The 16,746-nt window shown below is 48.2% G+C and overlaps 1 protein-coding gene across 10 annotated transcripts in view; it reads right to left on the bottom strand.

Moving 5' to 3' along the window:
• Positions 1-291: 291 nt before the first annotated feature.
• Positions 292-16,746, bottom strand: part of Ankrd11 (ankyrin repeat domain containing 11) — a 205,201-nt gene continuing 188,746 nt past the window's right edge. For 9 of the 10 annotated variants that reach the window (XM_076572267.1, XM_076572271.1, XM_076572264.1 and 6 more), the window contains 6 exons: positions 14,904-15,051; positions 7,913-14,463; positions 5,344-5,442; positions 5,130-5,273; positions 2,836-2,928; positions 292-1,310 (listed from right to left, as the gene is read on the bottom strand). In XM_076572267.1, the coding sequence (XP_076428382.1) occupies positions 1,125-1,310; positions 2,836-2,928; positions 5,130-5,273; positions 5,344-5,442; positions 7,913-14,463; positions 14,904-15,051 (7,221 nt within the window). In that variant the 3' untranslated portion in view covers positions 292-1,124. Of the gene's footprint in view, positions 2,220-2,835; positions 2,929-5,129; positions 5,274-5,343; positions 5,443-7,912; positions 14,464-14,903; positions 15,052-16,746 lie in introns of all 10 variants that reach the window. The other variant, XM_076572274.1, reaches the window with a different exon arrangement.

A 16,746-nucleotide genomic window follows, 5' to 3' on the forward strand; every position in this document is an offset into this window, starting at 1 on the left:
CTGTTGGTGGTAGAAGCCCAGTGTCCACAGCCAGCTGGACAAGGGAGGTGTCTTGGAGGCTGACAGGCTGCTTTAGAGGCAAGGGGTTCTGGGTGTTGACCCTTTTCTTACAGGCTAACCCTGGCAGGCAAGGCTGACCCCTGCTTTAGCTCTGTCCCTCTACCTGGAACACAGGATGAACTCTGTAGTTGCAAGCACAGGCTCTTACTTTCAAGCTGTCTGAAGCCCAAGTACTTTTATACGTTAATACACTGGCCCCTCCTAGGAAGGATCCTGCTACCTGAAGGGACGTTGCATGTACAAAGAGCATTTTAATTAATTTATTTATTTCTTTACACATAACTGAAAGTGATGTTACAGTACATAAGTTATTTACAACTGTGCAGTAATGTGTTGCAAAATAAATTATCTAGAAGGCAGCAAAAGTACATTGTGAATGTATATAAAACTGTACAAGTTTGCGGATACACTCTATAGGATTATTGGCTCTGTAGTGTTTCAAGTTACGTTCTCAGAAAGAGAAACAAAATGCCCAAGATTAAAGGAAAAAATATACAAACCACGTGGATTTGACTCCATTAAAAACACTATTGGAGAGTCCTGGCTGTGTCCCTGTGTCTAGGCAGGCGGCAGCCGGACCCTTGCCGGCACCAGTGTCCAAGCCTGTCCCAGGGACCATGACGGGACAGCACTTTCCTGCCTCTTTGACCTGGAGGTCACTGCTTATGCGAGGTGGACGCCTTAGTCTATTTTCCATTAGTTGATCAGAATGGAACGAGGAATTAAAAAACACACTCTGTTCTGCGACTCCTCAAGTGCCCTGTCGTTGGCTGGAAGAAAACCCAGAGGGCATGGCTGAGACACCTTGGTGTGGCCATGGTCTCCTAGTCCCAAGGCTGGCAAAGCTCTGCAGTGTCTGGGCCTCGTGCTCCCCACAGCAACTGGTAAAAAGAGATGCATTCTGCCTCACTGGCATCTGAAGCAGGAGACGAGTGGCCAGGTGCAGTCTCGGGGCCTCTTCCACTTGATGAACGTGGTGCTCCCTCCTCCGCTGCCTGGACTCATCGGCAGCACTGGGCGACCTATATGGCCCTTGTTTGTGTCCTGTGACCTTCCTCTAAATGTCATGCTGGCAATAGTACGAAGTCATCATTGACGTCAACCATGGGCACGTAGAAGGATGGCACCTCATTTACACACAGGGACTTGTGCCCAGCGGGGTCCAGCTCCTGGGCCTTCAGCTGCCACTCCATCCTTTGCACAGCATTGAGGGCTGCAGCCTCATGCTGCTGCCGCATCAGCAAACATGTCTGTGGGACACACAAGGTGAGAGGAATGGCCAGCCCCCAGTTTCCACCACTGCCTCTAGGTTTCATTCAGCACAAGATTGCATACCCACCCTTGGTTTTAGCATGGAATCTGGATTATCCCATTTTATAGTTTTGTGTTCATACTAGAAATGCCAATTTAAAGATGTACATAAGGGACCTGGATATAGTAGGGACATGTTTGGGACCAAATTAATCATTTTAAACATGGCCCAGGGACATGCAGCTTGACACTGTTATGTGGCTGACTCTGGTTAATGACGGACAGACAGCTTTGGGTGTCCAGTTACATCTCAATGAACACATTGCTCGTATCCTTGAAGTTTTTTTTTGTTGTTGTTGTTTTGTTTTTGTTTTTCGAGACAGTGTTTCTCCATGTAGTTTTGGTACCTGTCCTGGATCTCACTCTGTAGACCAGGCTGGCCTTGAACTCAGAGGCCTGGCTCTCCCTCCCGAGTGCTGGAATTAAAGGGGTGTGCTGCCACCACCTGGCATATCCTTAAAGTTTTAAATGACTAAAGTTATTTAAACTGCTAGTTTAGGTGTATGATGTACTCAATGAAAACTAGGTGGCATATCTCCCATACTACAGGGAGCCAGGCAGCCTCCTCCAACCCAGCCTTGCACAGTCTTCTGAATGAAGAATCCCATTCACCTTTTGGTTCTAAAACAAACACTGAATATCTTTTCACCAAGATTTGACCATTTTATCTCCTTCCAGGACTGTTTAGAACTGTTTTCTTTATTATCAGTTTAGTAATGAAAATTTCAGTGCACACAGTCAAATTTTAATGTGTTAGGTTAAAAGCCCATTCCTCTTCTCATAGTCTCCTAGGTCTTCTGGGCAACATTACATATCAGGATGAGATGTCTAGGGACCTAGAAGGGACTCTAGGATAGAATGAGAGAGATGGGTGTAGACGCTCATGGGAAAAATGCCTCAGGCCCACGCTCTGTAAATACCCTGCAGCTCATGTGCCACAGGGCTTGTGATTCTCCCAAGGTCTTCTTGGCACCTTTGAATGAACTGCTATGATATGCTGTCTCTGACATCTTATTGTCAACAATATGCATTTGTAGGCAGCAATCAGGAGACTCTGGGTTGCTCCCCTTTTCTGCATAAGAGCAGTATTTGTGGGGAAACCACGTAAAGGAGAGGCATCAACTTCTCATTTTGTGACTGGCATGCTGGAATCTCATGGCACCCTATGTCTGGCTCTAGCAGCTACAGGTGGGATTTGCTTCTTCCTTACTGATCTGCTGCACTAGCCAGTACTACAAGTGTAGAAGGTTATGTTGTGACCTCTTAGGAGGGTTCAGGTTAGGTCCTGTCAAGAGCTGCTCCTTTCACCTGGACAGAAGGGAAGACACTGAAGAGACAACAGACCACACCTTTGCTCCCTGAAAGCAGCAGAGGTGTGAGAACTTGCAAAAGCATCTCTTGTGATCATGCCTGGTAGTAGAACGGCTTCCTTGCTCAGAGCAATCTGACACTAGAAGAACTCACCTTCATGCGGTCATACTTGTCATCTACATCCTGCAGCCAAGAGATGAATTGTCGGGCATTGAAGCGATCTCGCACAGACTTGTTTTCATCACCCTGTAGAAACCAAACAGGGATCTTCACAAAAGCTCTTGGAGGCCATGAGGAGGGTAAAAACATTTGATGGTTCAGTCCTTTTCCCATCAGAGAACATAAGGGTAACCTCATCTTAGCAGTACATGTTTCAACCATTTTATCTTGCCCTTGATGAAAAGTATTCCTAGGCACTGGTAGCCTTTGGTCTACCGAGTGATGGGGCAGTCAATACTTGGCAGGGATGTACAGGGTAGGGTTGAATGGAACCAGTTTCCTATGTAGGAACTTGGTGTATTAGGGGGAGGGGGCAGCGGGGCAGATATCAAGGCCTCATATAAACTGTGCCCTCCATTATTTTGGTTTAAGATTACAGGGTCACATTAAACTAGCAATGACATATTTTAATTTATTCCTTTTTAGAAGCTAAAAGTAATTTTTCTGCTTTGAAAAGGATAGCTGAGAAGCCTGATGTGGGAACTGAGGGTCTTCTGTAGACTGGGATCAGCTTCCTGATCAACTTTCCCTCTGTGTGGACTCTGAGCTTGAAGTAGATCCTCACTTCATTTTCATTACACATGACCTTGGCTGTGTTGTGAACCAAGTTTTATGTTGCCTCACAAAGGGGGAAAACCTGGAGCTGGAATGGCTGCAGCAAAACAGGCTGCTCTGACATAGTTGGCTTATACCCCTGAATGCCAGGGGGCAAGGCAAGTTAAAAAGTTCTCAAACAGTTGATCCATGACCTCCTGTGGCCCAAGTGTTATCCAATATCCAGTATGCATCAGCAAGAGCAATCAGGCAGAGATCATGTCTTCCACCTTCAAAAGCATACTTGAAAAGTACAGGGATTTTGTATTTAAACAAAATTCTCAAACAATCATCTGGCCCAGTTTGGTGACAACTGCAGAATATCTGTTGTGCTAGGCATGGTGGTACACACCTGCAATCCCGGCACTTAGGAAACAGAGGCGGGACAGGAGTTCAAAGTCAGCTTAGGCTACATGAGACTCTGCTCTAGAAAGAGCATCTGTTGTTAACCTGTGCAAAGTGGGGAAAGTATGTGTGTCCCTTTTCTCATGTTAATGACTGAATGTTAATGGACTGAAAAAAGATCTTAACTCAAGTCCACTCAATCATTAGGTACATGGCAAGAGGCCTCTAGAGCTCCTGTTGTAAAAGCATGGACACATCACCAAGGTCTCAACAGTCAAGAGGGAGGAGATTACAGACAGCTGCATGCTGAGCAGGGGGACACAGCCCAGAAGTAAGTCTGATATGAGACTGTCCAAGGGACAGAGAGAAGTGTGTGACAAAACACAAACCCAGAATGGGTTTAGGGTAATTATGTATAGGAGACTTAGGATCTAAAATGATATAGAGTAGGAAGAGGTGACAGAGAGGAGCTAAAGAACATGTAGTATGTGCTGGATCTGAGCCACAAATACAGACCATCAAAAGCTCCTAGAGAGCCAGTGAAATGGCTTAGTGGGTCAAGGTGCTTGCTGCCAAGACTGTACCTGAGTTTAATCCCAACTTTTCAAAGTACCACACACATACATGCACATACTCCACACAAAATACAAAATTTAAAAGATAAATTAAGATTAAAGGAGTTAGTAGGAGTGTGCTCAGTGACAGGTAGAGCAGGAATGTAGTTAAGGCTTTGGAATGCTGCTTTGGTGGGTAGTGTAGATGGGCTGTTGCCTAAATGCTTCCAGGCCCTGTGGCTCCAACTACCCCAGGTAAAACCAGCTAAGAAGCTTATCTAGGCTTCTGTAGCCTCACAGGAACACTTGGCTTGAAGCCCCAATGTCTTGTTGCTGCAATTACCATTGACCCATTATGACCACAAACACAGTAGCTCTGGTCACCCCTTAGCTGTAGATGGGGTTGCAAATTTAAACAGACCGACATCAATCACCCCTGCAGCCTGTGAGAGGAAGGAGGGTGCTGCTCATCCTACTCATGTACACAGGTGCCCCAGAGGAACTTAGAAACTGTAAGAGACTGAAATATACCAAATATACCATGGATAAGGCTTGAGGGCCTTATCCATGACACTCCCGTGCCTTTGAGGTAACCTGGGGTTAGGATCTTGGGTCCCAAAGTATGCTGTGAGCAGGGAAGCTGCAGTCCAGATGCAGGGCAGAGGCCTGAGTATGCACATTGAGTCTGGGGGTGGTGGTGAAAGCTGGCACCTACACCAGGTAAGTGCTACTGACCTGGCTTTCCAGAGGCATGTTATAGACCTCAGAGTCTAGCAGCATTGTGCATGCACTGAATGGTACTGCCTGGTTGGCAATGGTCCTGGCTGCCCGGCAGTGAACCCGAAGGATCTCTTGCTCGCAGGACACAATCAGCTTCTCCTGAGGAAGGAGAGGAACAGGTGAGCTTCAAGTCATTGACACCAGGCCCCTTGCCCAAGGCTCCACTTACCCTTTCTATGCTGTGCTGCAGGCGCAGCTTACCCCGCACAGCCTCTTGCTGCTTGAACAGCTCCTTCAGGGGCTCTGCCAGGGAGGGAGGGGGTGCTATCTGCAGATGTAAGGGGAAAGGGGTAAGGTACAGAAAGCATACTTAAAATTTAGACATGATCCAGCCTAGCACCCCAACCCAGAAACCTGTTTAGATACCAGATGCTTACCTGGAAGCAACACTGAAGAGCTGCTTGTGAACTCTGCCCTATGAATAGTGACAGAAAAGGCAGGGCAAAGAACATCTAGGATCTGTGGTTCCTTGTGCAAGGAAGAAGTCAGTGTACCCACCTATACCAAAAGGAGCGCGGCGGGAATGTGGAGTTTTGAGAGTGAATAGAGTGCATGCAATAGAAGTGCATATAGAATCCTGGGTACCTGCCAAGGGTGGCGTGGGGCACTAGACAACCACACTTGTCTGCACTGAGCAGAACCCACCCTCATCCCTAGGGCCCTATGGAAGAGGCTCTGGTCTGTTGACAACATATCTCATTATAAGCACTGTGTATCACAGGGTGAGCAAATAAGTAACACCATAGATAATGAGGAACATTAGACAGACTTCTGTGGTGCTGACTAGAAGTTAGGTTAGTGTGGAGTCAGACTTCCAAAGCAGACAGAGAAGTAGGTGTGGTGTGTACAGGGCCCCAGGCAACGAAATTTTATTGGCTCTTGTCACTGTAAACCAAAGGAGGAGCATGCAGTGGTGGTGGCAGGGCTGGGCTGGGACACCAAATGTAGTCCCTTGTGAGCCAGGAAGGTGGAAGCTCAGAAGATAAGCAAAAGGCTAGGGCTTTCTGTACCACAAAGCAAACTGTGAGGCTAGTAACTTTTCCTGATGGCAGAACTCCATCATTAGAGATAAAGCCCTGACAACAAGGAAAGCTACAGAGTAAATGTTGGGGTGAAATCCATCTGAGAAGACTTGAACATGGTCTCACAGCCTTTCCACTAAGATAAGGTGAACTACAAAAAGCAGGCAAAAACTTCTCGGTAGGGAGGCCTGGCTAGCAGCCTCACCTCATGTTTCAGGTCCACCCCCAGTGACCAAGTATGTGACACAAAGACTCATGTCTATGTAGTAGGAATCTAACCAAAGTACACCAGACAATGGATCAGCATGCCTTGTTAAGTACTCTCGGGAAGGGTCACAGACCCATCACAGACCCATCCAGGAATAAATCTGTGACTGGCCATAACAACTTGTGTAAATTCTGAGCTGCTTTGAGGTTTGGACTTTTTTAGTTAAAAACTAAATCTTAGGGGCCAGCAAGATGGCTCGGCAGGTAAAGGCACATACTACCAACCCCAATAAATTGGGTTCAATCTCTGGGAGCCACATCGTGGAAAGAGAAAACTAACTCCCAGTAGCTGTTCTGACCTCCATGAGTGTGTTGTGCTGTGCACACACAAGCATACAACAAAACTAGACAGGGAGTGACTTTGAAATTTCAGCAGGCCTCACTTGTCACACCTCTAAGTAAACCTAGCCTCCAGTATGAGGTTCCCAATGGAGCAGAGACTACAAGTCATCTACAAGGTGAACCAGGTAGGAAACTGAGCACAGGGATGATTAATTTTCCTCTGAACCTGCCCATTAGAAAAAGGATACTGCTGTGGGGCCAGCATGGTCCTTCCCTTAAGACTACAACTCCTTCCAGGCCTCGTGCTCATTTAGACTGACTTCTTATGTTGTAGCACAATGGTGAGTCCATCCAAGTTAGGGAGTAGCGAACAAGTGAGCTGGCTACAACAGCCAGCTGTGTAGAGAAGGAAACTGCTTGTAGGTGAGTAGTGAGGTGAAAAATGACCTCCCTTTGGCTTTTATGAAGAAGATCCTGAAGTTAGGAAAGCAGCATGTGTGGGAAAAAAGGCCAGTCCTGAAACCTGATGTCAAAGCTATCTGCATGGCCAAGTGGGATGTGCTACAGGAGGACCACTGAAGGGACACATGGGAATGAGTCAGGTGAGGCAGCGATGGCCCCGTCAGGCAGAACAGTAGTCACAGATGTCTTAGAATGCCAATGAAGAATAAAGAAGGGGACGCTTCAGGGTCCCAGTGAGACTCAAGATCCATGATGAGTGAAGTTGGGAATACAGAGGGAGATAAGCTGAGGCCCTTCATCGTGAAAGGGGTGTACAACACTGGGACCAGGGCCTTGATCCACACAGCCACTGTACAGATGGGTTGGAGGTGGGTACGTATAATACAGGGCTAGTGAGATAGAGGCGCTGACCCTCACAAATGACAACCAAGAATGCCAGTGCCAGCTGGTAGGTGGCGGCACCCTTTTTTAATCCCAGCACTCGGGAGACAGAGCCAGGCGGATCTCTGTGAGTTTGAGGCCAACCTGAGTTCCAGGACGGGCTCCAAAGCTACAGAGAAGCTTGAAAAAACAAAACAATAAAATACTAGTGCCTCTCCTGACCACAAAGGTGCCAACATCGCTCCAAAGGTCTCTGCCCGTTAGTACCTTGTTGCCCTACTTACTGCCTGGTACTTGTGTACACACAGACCCCATGGCACTCACCACAGGGATGTGCAGCTTGCTGAGTGGCTTGCCATCCAAGAGGTAGGACCCCGTGTAGGTAACATATTCAGCATAACACTGGGGTGCCTGTGGAGTGATGCAGCAGAGGATCTTGCGTTTCTCTTCAATCTTCTTTCTGATCTGAAGGTACTCAAAGTATGGATTGGACCTATCGCTGTGGTAGGGCTCAATGGCATCCAACTTTATGGCATCCACAATGGCGGCCAGCGTCTGCTGAATGACCTCCCGAGTCTGCTGTGTGGATGTGTTCAGCTGCTGCTGCAGCTGCTGACTAGAACGCTGGAAGCGGCGCTTGCGAGGGTGCTGGGCCTGGGCATCTTCCTCCTCAGAGGCACGGCCCTTAGCTCTAGAGGTTGGGGCAGGCATTGGATCCTTCTCTGTTGGGGGTATGCTCTGCTTGCTCTGGCTTGCCAGCATCTGGGCACGGTTCCTGGTCATGCGCTGAGGAACTTCTTCCACCTTGGGAGCCTTGGGGACTTCGGCTATGGGTTTGGGCTCTGGGTCTGTAGCCTCTGGCTGAATGTTGCCTGGGGACCCTTCAGCTACAGCCACACCACAGGTGGCCTCTGCACTGTGTGCCTGTGTCAAGCTATCTGTGGTGGGACCATCAGGTGCACAGCAGGGAGCAGAAGAAGGGTCTTCAGTTTCAGTCTCTTCATCACCACCTCCCAGGGGATGCTGTTCAGGGGGACTGGGTGCCGGCACCAAATTGGAGACTGAAGCTTCAGGGGCACTGTCATCTGCGAGGACCTCTGTTTCCACTGTAGCTTCTAGAACTACATCCAGCTTTGGCTCCTCTGAGGGCTCAGGCTCAGTGGAGAGCTGAGTCGATGCTTCCTCAGGAGGCGGGGCTGGCTGTTCCTCAGCTGCTGAGGCAGAGACCTCCCCACTGCTGAGGACCCCAGTAGGAGGGCCTGGAGAACTTTCTACTGGAGGAACAGGACTGCCCTCCACAGCTTCTGCCTCAACATCTGAAGCATCTTTGGCCTGGAGAGGGAGCTCTGGCAGTGAGAAAGGCCCTAGGTCAAGGTCATCCTCAGGGCTGGTAAAAGCTTCGTGCCATGGCACTGGTTCTACCTGGCTGAGGGCAGATATACCATGATTGCTTTCTAGGAAGCCACTCTCTAAGGGTCCCAGAGCCTCTACCTGAGCCACAGTAGTAACACATGTAGGCTCAGGGGCTGTGTCCAGGGGTGCATCTGGGAGTGATTTACAGTTGTTGAAGAAGGATTCCAGCCTGGTGGGAGCAGCGTAAGAAGCAGCCCCTTCTGCAGCAGGGATGGCCACTGGGACTGCTCCTGTCCCACCATCTTTGACTTCCTCTAAGCCTGACTCAGGAGCTGGCAAAGGGTAAGAGACTGGAGAGACAGGGTACGTGGGCTCTGCAGCACTGAAGGGCCCTGGGGTGGTGGAGTGGAGGGACTCTCCAGGGCAGAAATGTTTTGGGGACTCTGCAAACCTCTGTGGAGACTTTAGCAGAAGTTCAGAGCCCACAGGCCAGCTGACAGGGTTTTCCGAGGCACTAGCAATAAGGGTGGAAGAAAGGGCCTGCTCAGCAGCAGTGTGTGTCCACTCAACAGGTTCCTCAGTAATAACCGTGCTGAAGGGGCCCTCATCCAGGGGTTCCAGGTAGCTAGGCTCTGGGGGAAGGATGGCAGCTGTGGCCTGCTGGTCCTCTGTGGCATCCAGAGGTAGGCCTAGATCTGGGGGCAGAGCCCCCTCAATGGCTGGGGTCAACAGTTCACCTCTTGGGGAAGGGGAAGACTTTGCTGGTAGGCTGGAGAAGACGCTATCTGGGGGTGGTGTGGCACTGACCACAGCGGTTGGTGGACAGTGCAGTGTGTCCACCTTAGGCGAGGGGATACCATAGTCTGGGGAATAGTACCCAGGGGACAGGCAGGCAAACTTCTCTGCAGGAACGGGTGGCAGAGGAGCCTTTTCTTCCAGTAAGTGCTGTACTGGGGAATCAAAACTAGAGGCTGCAGGAACACTCTGCTGCCTGAACAGCTTGTCCCCAACACTGAATTCTTCTTCGGGTGTCCTTCTGATATCCACAGAGATGGAGCGATACAGGTTTGTGGAGACAGGCCTTGTAGGCGTCTGGCCTGGGTTTTCTGAAACCACACTGGAAGCCACAGAGAACCTGTCAAAAAAGGGTGGAGAGCAGGCGCTGGTGGATGTGGTGGAGACAGGCATTGAATGTTGGGAGTCAGTGCAGTCAAACACCAGGTCAGGGTAATCATCAGCACTGCAGGATGGGGTCCTGGGTGTGTGCATCACCTCCTCATAGCTGGGGCATGACACCACTGAGGTGGGGGTAGGCACCCCAGTGGGTCGGCCCTGCTCAGTCCGGGGTGAAGCAGGCAGAACCTCCTTCAAGGGTTGCCCTTGCCCAGCTAGCCAGTCTTTGGACTCTGTACCCGGTCCAGAGTGTGGCTTGCTTTCACCAGTGGGCAGCATAGGAGCTGACTCCTTGAGCTTTTTGTCTTTAGAAGGAGGGTCTAGGCCAAGAGCTTTTTTGGAAGGAAGGTCCAGGCTCTTTTTGCGCCCATCATCGGTGGGCTTCTTCTCTTTGAGCTTGGGGTCTCCAGACCTATGCCGCATCTTCTCCATCTGCTTCATGCGCTCCTTGTGCCGCTTGTGCCGCTCCTCAATCTCAAGATCTTTCTGGGAGAGCATCCTTTCAAAACTTGTCATCATGAGGTCACCATCTCCCAGGAGCTTCTCGCGGGGCCTGATGTCTTTCTTGCTTGAGTCTCTAGATGGCAGGAGCTTGTCATTCCCATTGCTCATCTTCAAGGGGTCGCCCTTTTCTCGCTCTGTGTTCTCCTTCAATTTCTCCTTCAGCTTGGTCTCACTGAGCTTCAGGCTTTCGTCCCTGGACTTCTCCTTAAAGGAGTTGGGAGGGTTGTCCTTATCTTTGGCTGCAGGCTTTGGCTCATCCTTGTGGTGTCTCAGGAACCCGTCTACATGCTTGTCCCTGTGTTTCTCCTTCTCGTCTCTCCACTTTTCCCTATGCTTCTCTCTCTTCTTCTTCTCTTTCAGGATGCTGATGGTACTTGACCCATACGGCTTTAGTTCCTTTTCTATCTTCTTTGCAGGTTCTCTTTCAGAATCATTTCTTTCTTTCTTTTCTGAAGAAAACAACTCAATGGCTTTATCTAGCTCCTCGTCGATGTCAGCTTTTGTGGTATAAGCAACCCCGTAAGCGTCTGTATCTAAGAAGTCCTTCTCATATTGGCTGGAGTCCTTCCTGGTGCCACTGCTACTGTCCTTGTAGTCTTCACTCTTCTCTTTCTTGTCTGCCTTTTCCTTCTTGGCTCTCTCACGCTCATGGCTTTTTTTAGAGGATGAGGAGGAATGTCTGTGCCTCTCCTTCTCCCTCAACTTCTCTGAGAGGCAGGTGTTCTCCCTGGCCTTGTCCTCTGGTGGTGGCTCAGAAAAGGATACCTCCAGAAGTGTGCTCAGGCTGGGTTCCTGGCCATGGTCAGCAAAGCTGTCCGAGGAGACTTCACTGATCTTGTCATTGGAGTCTTCACGGTAGTCATGCAGAGCCTCTTCCTCCAGCTTCTCCAGGAGGCTCTTCTCCATTTCAGGGCCTCGTGAAGACTTTCTTTCTCGGGAGTGCTCCTTCTCTGGCTTCTCCTTGTGCTTACTCTTGGCCTTGTCTTCAGCAAAGTGCTTTTTCTCCACTTTTTCAGGGAGCTTCTGTTTATTTTTCTTTTCTTGGGCGGAGTCGATAGAAGCTCTGTCTTTCCTGTCCTTGTACTTTTCTGTACACTCTTTATCTTTCTTTTCTTTGTGCTTCTCAAAGATCTTTTCCTTCTTGTCCTTCCCCACTTCCACAACTCCTCTGTCCTTCTTCTTTTCCTTGGGCTCTTTGTCTCTCGGCTTCTCTGTGTGCTGCCTGTCAGAAGAGGACTTTCTGTGTCTGTCGGAGGGATGTTCTCTTCCATCCTCCTTCTCCTGGAGGCTATCCACTCTCTGTATGTCGCTGGCCTCTCCAACCTTGAAGCTGCTGGCCATGTAATCGTCTTTCTCATCTTCACTTTCATCTGTGAATATGTCTGCAATGTACCAGCTCTTCTCCTTTCCCTTTTTATCGTCCTTTTTTTCTGAGAAGTCTTCTGAGATGATGCTTGGGAACATCTTCTCCTTTTTCTCTCTTATTTGGTCGAGGGATGACTTTCTGTCTTTGCCGTGTATGTCTTTATGCTTTTCCTTGCCCTCCTTCTTCTCTTTGAAACATTTATCAAATTCTTTGTCTTTCTGACACTTCTCAAGGATAGACTTCTCACTTCTGTCTCTCTCACTGGATTTGTCTTTGTACTTGTCTGCCCTGCCCTTTTCCTTCCTCTCCTTTTCTAGGACATCCTTTTTCTCTTTTTCCCGTGCTGCATGGGGCCGTTCCCAGGGCTCCAGGTTCTTAGTGAAGTCACAGTCTGACTTGTCCTTGAAAGTGCTCTCACAGCCACACTCCTTTAGGTCCTCCCTATGTACCTCTTCAGATCGTATACGCCCATCCCTCCGCTCCCGGGAGCCCTCTAGGGTATCTCTCCTGTCCCGGGCTACCTCAGCAGACTCTCGCCTCTTCTTATCTTTCTCAGAGAGATAGCTGGGGATGCTTTTATGCTTTTCTGTTTGGTCTCTCCTCTTCTCAGAGTTCTTGTCTAGATAGTCCCTGTCTTTCTTTCGGAAGAAAGAGTCTCTAAAGTCTCGCTTTTCCCGGGTTTTGTTGTCACGCTTCTTTTCCTTATTGTCTTCTTTGACTGTTTCGAGGATAAGTTTGGCCACTGAGTCATTTTTAATGTCTCTATAATCTGTCACTGGAGAGTCCCAGCTGTCCTCTCCTTTGAAATCAAAAGAGGAATCAGACAAGTCAGAAAACCACCTCTCTTGTTGGTCATCAGAAAGGCTGAACTTGGTGTCCTCGTGCTCCAGAAACTGACTTTTGTTACAATATTCATCGAAAGTAGCATCTTCCCTGTATACCTTTTCCTTTTTCAGTTTTTCTTTATCCTCTTTGAAGGCCTTGTCTTTCTCCTTGGAAACCTTGTCCTCTTTCATGTCATTCTTCTTCTCTAACTTGGAAGGTCGGTCTTTGGACCTTTTCTTCCTTTCCTCTTTGTACAATCTCAGTTTTTCCTCCTTGGGAGACTTTTCCTTTGTAGACTTCTCCCTTTCTGCCTTACTGGGACGGTCTTTTTCTTCCCGGAAAGATCTGTTGATGTCTTTATTGACATCCTTGATTCTCTTTAGTGCCTTCTCATCCTTAAAGAGCCACTCTTTATCCTCTGACTTCATCTTCCCAAGTTTATCTTCTTTCTTAAAATGGTCTCTGTCATGTTTCAATACTTTTAACTTATTTTCAGAGGAAATGTCATTATCTAAGAGGATGGCCTTATCTGACTTTTGCTTGGAATCCTCATATTCGTATGTAAAGCTTTTCAATTTAAGTTCTTGGCTGACTGAACATTGTCCTTTCTCTTTGTTTTTGTGTTTATGTTTTGTTTTGTGTTTTTTGACTACTTTCCCTTCCTTGTCCAACTTGGGGACAGCTCCATCTGTACAGGGGTGGAAGGTGCTTCTCTTCTCAGGTGGCATGCTCTGCAGGCCACCCCTTTTACGGTGTTCCTGCTTCCTCCTCGTAGGCTTCAGAGATTCCACACTGGAGCCCTCAGAGGAGCAGTCAGACTCGCTGGTCAGTCCCGTCCTTGAGGAGTCTGACAAAGAGCTGACCTCAGACCAGGCTGGGGAAGAAATGGCTTTCCAATTGTCAGTGCGCCAGTGCTTAGTGTGCTGGTCCGTGTGGCCTGAGCTGTGTTTCTGGGCCACAGCACTACCATGAGACGAGGTGGAGGAGGCAGACAGTGAGCTGAACAGGGAAGGGTCCTTCAGCACCAGCGGGGACCCCTTGAGGCAGCTTGAGCTCCCCACAGAGTCCCCATCATCCTCATCACTCTCTGAGGACTCACTTTCTGACCCGGAGGAACAGAATTTGTCATTCCTCTTTCCAAACCGAACCTCTTTGCCTTTTGTTTCTTTCTTTCGTTTCTTTTTCAATTTATTTTTTTCTTTCTGCTGCCTAGAACTAGAAGACTCTCTAGCCTTACTACTAGGTAGCATTGTGTGTGCCGACAACCTCAGTTTCTCTCCAGCCCCCATGGCAACACTCACATCCTCTTCATCTGAAGTATCTGACAAGATGCGATGGGCTGCCTTCTTTGGTGCAAGTGTGTTGTTTTTTGAGTAACTCTTAACTTCCATTTTGGGTATTGAAATGAAACTGTTTGATTTAGTTTCTTTCCTATAGTCTTTCTTCAGCAAGTGCTTGTCATCCACTGGAGGAACCCTGTCCTGCTCATCATCCTCGTCAAACTCATACTCATCCTTGACAGGGGTCACAGTTTTTTGGGGCTCTGGATTCTTAGCCTTAAGCTTGAGGCCTTTCTCAAACTCAGAGTCTGTGTTATTGCCATCAACAGAGCTGGAAGGTGCAAATGATGGGGCATCCTCCTCTTCAGAGCTTTCTGTTGGGAACAGGAAGGGAGTTATCAGGCAGGTCAGAATCGTTTTACTAGCATCAGTTAAGAGTGCTCTCCAGCTGTGGAGGAACAGGCCTTCCCAGTGCATGGCCACCCAGAAGGGGAGGCTGGTTGGCTTTGCTTCTAAAGAAGCACTTTACTTTAGTCACATCTGAGGCCAACCATTGGCAGAAGGAACCCACAGTGTTTTGTGAGAGACAAGGCTGGCATCTCAGCAGACAGAGTGCAGGCATCTTGGCAGTGAGGCACCCTGGCAGAACTCCTGTATCTGGAAGTTCCTGAAGGCGCCAGCCACCTGAGGAGGCTTGTAGACCCTGTGTGAAAATCTGCAGGGAAATACCATAGGTAGACACTGCAGGGTGCTCTCCCATCAGGGAGTCCAGAGCCTCGCCCACCCACTCACGTGTTCTGTCTGCCTGGCTTACCAGTGGAGCTCTCCTCACTGGAAGTGTATGTGCCTTTGCCTAACAGGAGATTCACCATCGTTGGGGAATTGGCTACTTTCAACGGTGTCTCGCCTTTCCTGTTGCTTTGCTGAGGGTTTCCGCCATATCGTAACAACAACTTCACCACCTACAAAACATTAATAATGGTATTAGCAGACTATTTGAAAAGTAGTTACTCTGCCATGCCTGTAGAAAACTATAGGCCACTCTACACCCTGTTGTGGGGGTACTGTGTGCAGAGCCATTGTGGCAAGGTCTCTAGGTGCCCAGCAAGCCTGTCCTCTTTTTGTGAGAGATTGCACAGGGTTCCCCATTCAAAAGCGGTTCACTTCCTCCATGTTTTCTCCATCTCTCTTCCTTGATGTGCTACCTCTTCCCCAAAATCTTCTTACACAGCTCCCTTCCCACCAAGAGAGAGCTGGTCAGCAGTGCAGGTCCGAAGGGTAGGTACATAGGGGACGTTATCTTAGGAGGACTGGGGTGTGGAAAATAGAGGAAACAAAGACCACATTTCTGTAAGCTGGTTTATTTATTTTCATTTACATTAGAAAATAAGATAACTCCTCCTTGCTTGATTTTACATGCATAAAGATGGTTACATGGGTGACAGAAACATTCAAGGTGACATTTCAACAGCTCTATTCAACCATTTATAATCAGCAATCTGTGTTTCATATGCCTGACAGAAACTCACTCAACTCCAGCGCAAACATCCAGTTTCCATCTACCCTCAACTTTAGTTCAGGCTTTAATACATACTCTTGTCACTCACAGTGTTTCCACTTCAAGAAGAATGTTTTGCATTGGATCATCAGCATGGAGAGTTTTTAGTGCATGTAAGTTTTCTACTGCTGCTGTAACAAATCACCACAACCAGTCTTACAGCCTGAAGCAATCAGTTTCACTTGCTTACATCAAGGTACAGATAAAGCTGGCTCCTTCCTTCATTGTGTAGGTTGTCAGAATTTAGTTCCTGTGGTGTTGGGACCAAGGATCTACTTCTCTGCTGTTAGAAGTCAGTACCCACCTGCGCCTTTCCCCTAAGGCCAGCAACGCAGGCCATATTCCTACAAGGTCTGTTATCTTTATGTCGCTTCCATCTCCTTGGTCAAGCTAGGAAGAGAGGTTTTCAAAAGCTGCCTTTTGGACCACCCTGTATGTTCTCTTCTAAGAGGTTCTGCTCACCTCAACTGTGTTACTACAGTTAAAACTCCTGCATATACAGAGACTTAGATAATGGCCCTTGCCCTCAAGTTTTATCACCTGCAAGCTCACAGCGACCTGTACTCAAACTGCCCACCTTTCAGGGTATTCTTTTACAAGTCTTAGGCATTGGATAAACTTTTCCAGTACATTTTTCTAAAAGGGCTCCTAAAAACCAGCAAACAAATACACCACCATGCCATTATCTCACCTAAAAACTTAGTAGGCCCTAAAATCATATATACATTCCCCCCTCCTGGCTGTCTCACTAATCTTTTCATTCAAAAGACCCAACCCACAAAGATTTACTGTGTACCACTGAGTTCTTGGAGGATCCGGATCTATAGGTTCCTGGTATTTCTCAAAATAGCTGGGCAAGGGATGCTTTTTAGCACTCTTAACCCAGGCAGATGTTCTCATCCTCACCATGCTTATTATTGTCCTGCCCACTCAAAGGGAGTCTAGTAATGAAGTCACTTCTGCAACCCATTCTCTTGTAGGAAGAGGTATATATGCCCAGCACATCTTAGTGTTTCCTGCTGGAGAGATTCAGGAAACCCTGTCCTTAAGAGATGAGGTCCTGACCTACCACAGTAATCTATTTTGACTATAATCTCAA

The sequence above is a fragment of the Peromyscus maniculatus genome, chromosome 5 (genome assembly GCF_049852395.1).
Source record: "Peromyscus maniculatus bairdii isolate BWxNUB_F1_BW_parent chromosome 5, HU_Pman_BW_mat_3.1, whole genome shotgun sequence".
NCBI lineage: Eukaryota > Metazoa > Chordata > Mammalia > Rodentia > Cricetidae > Peromyscus > Peromyscus maniculatus.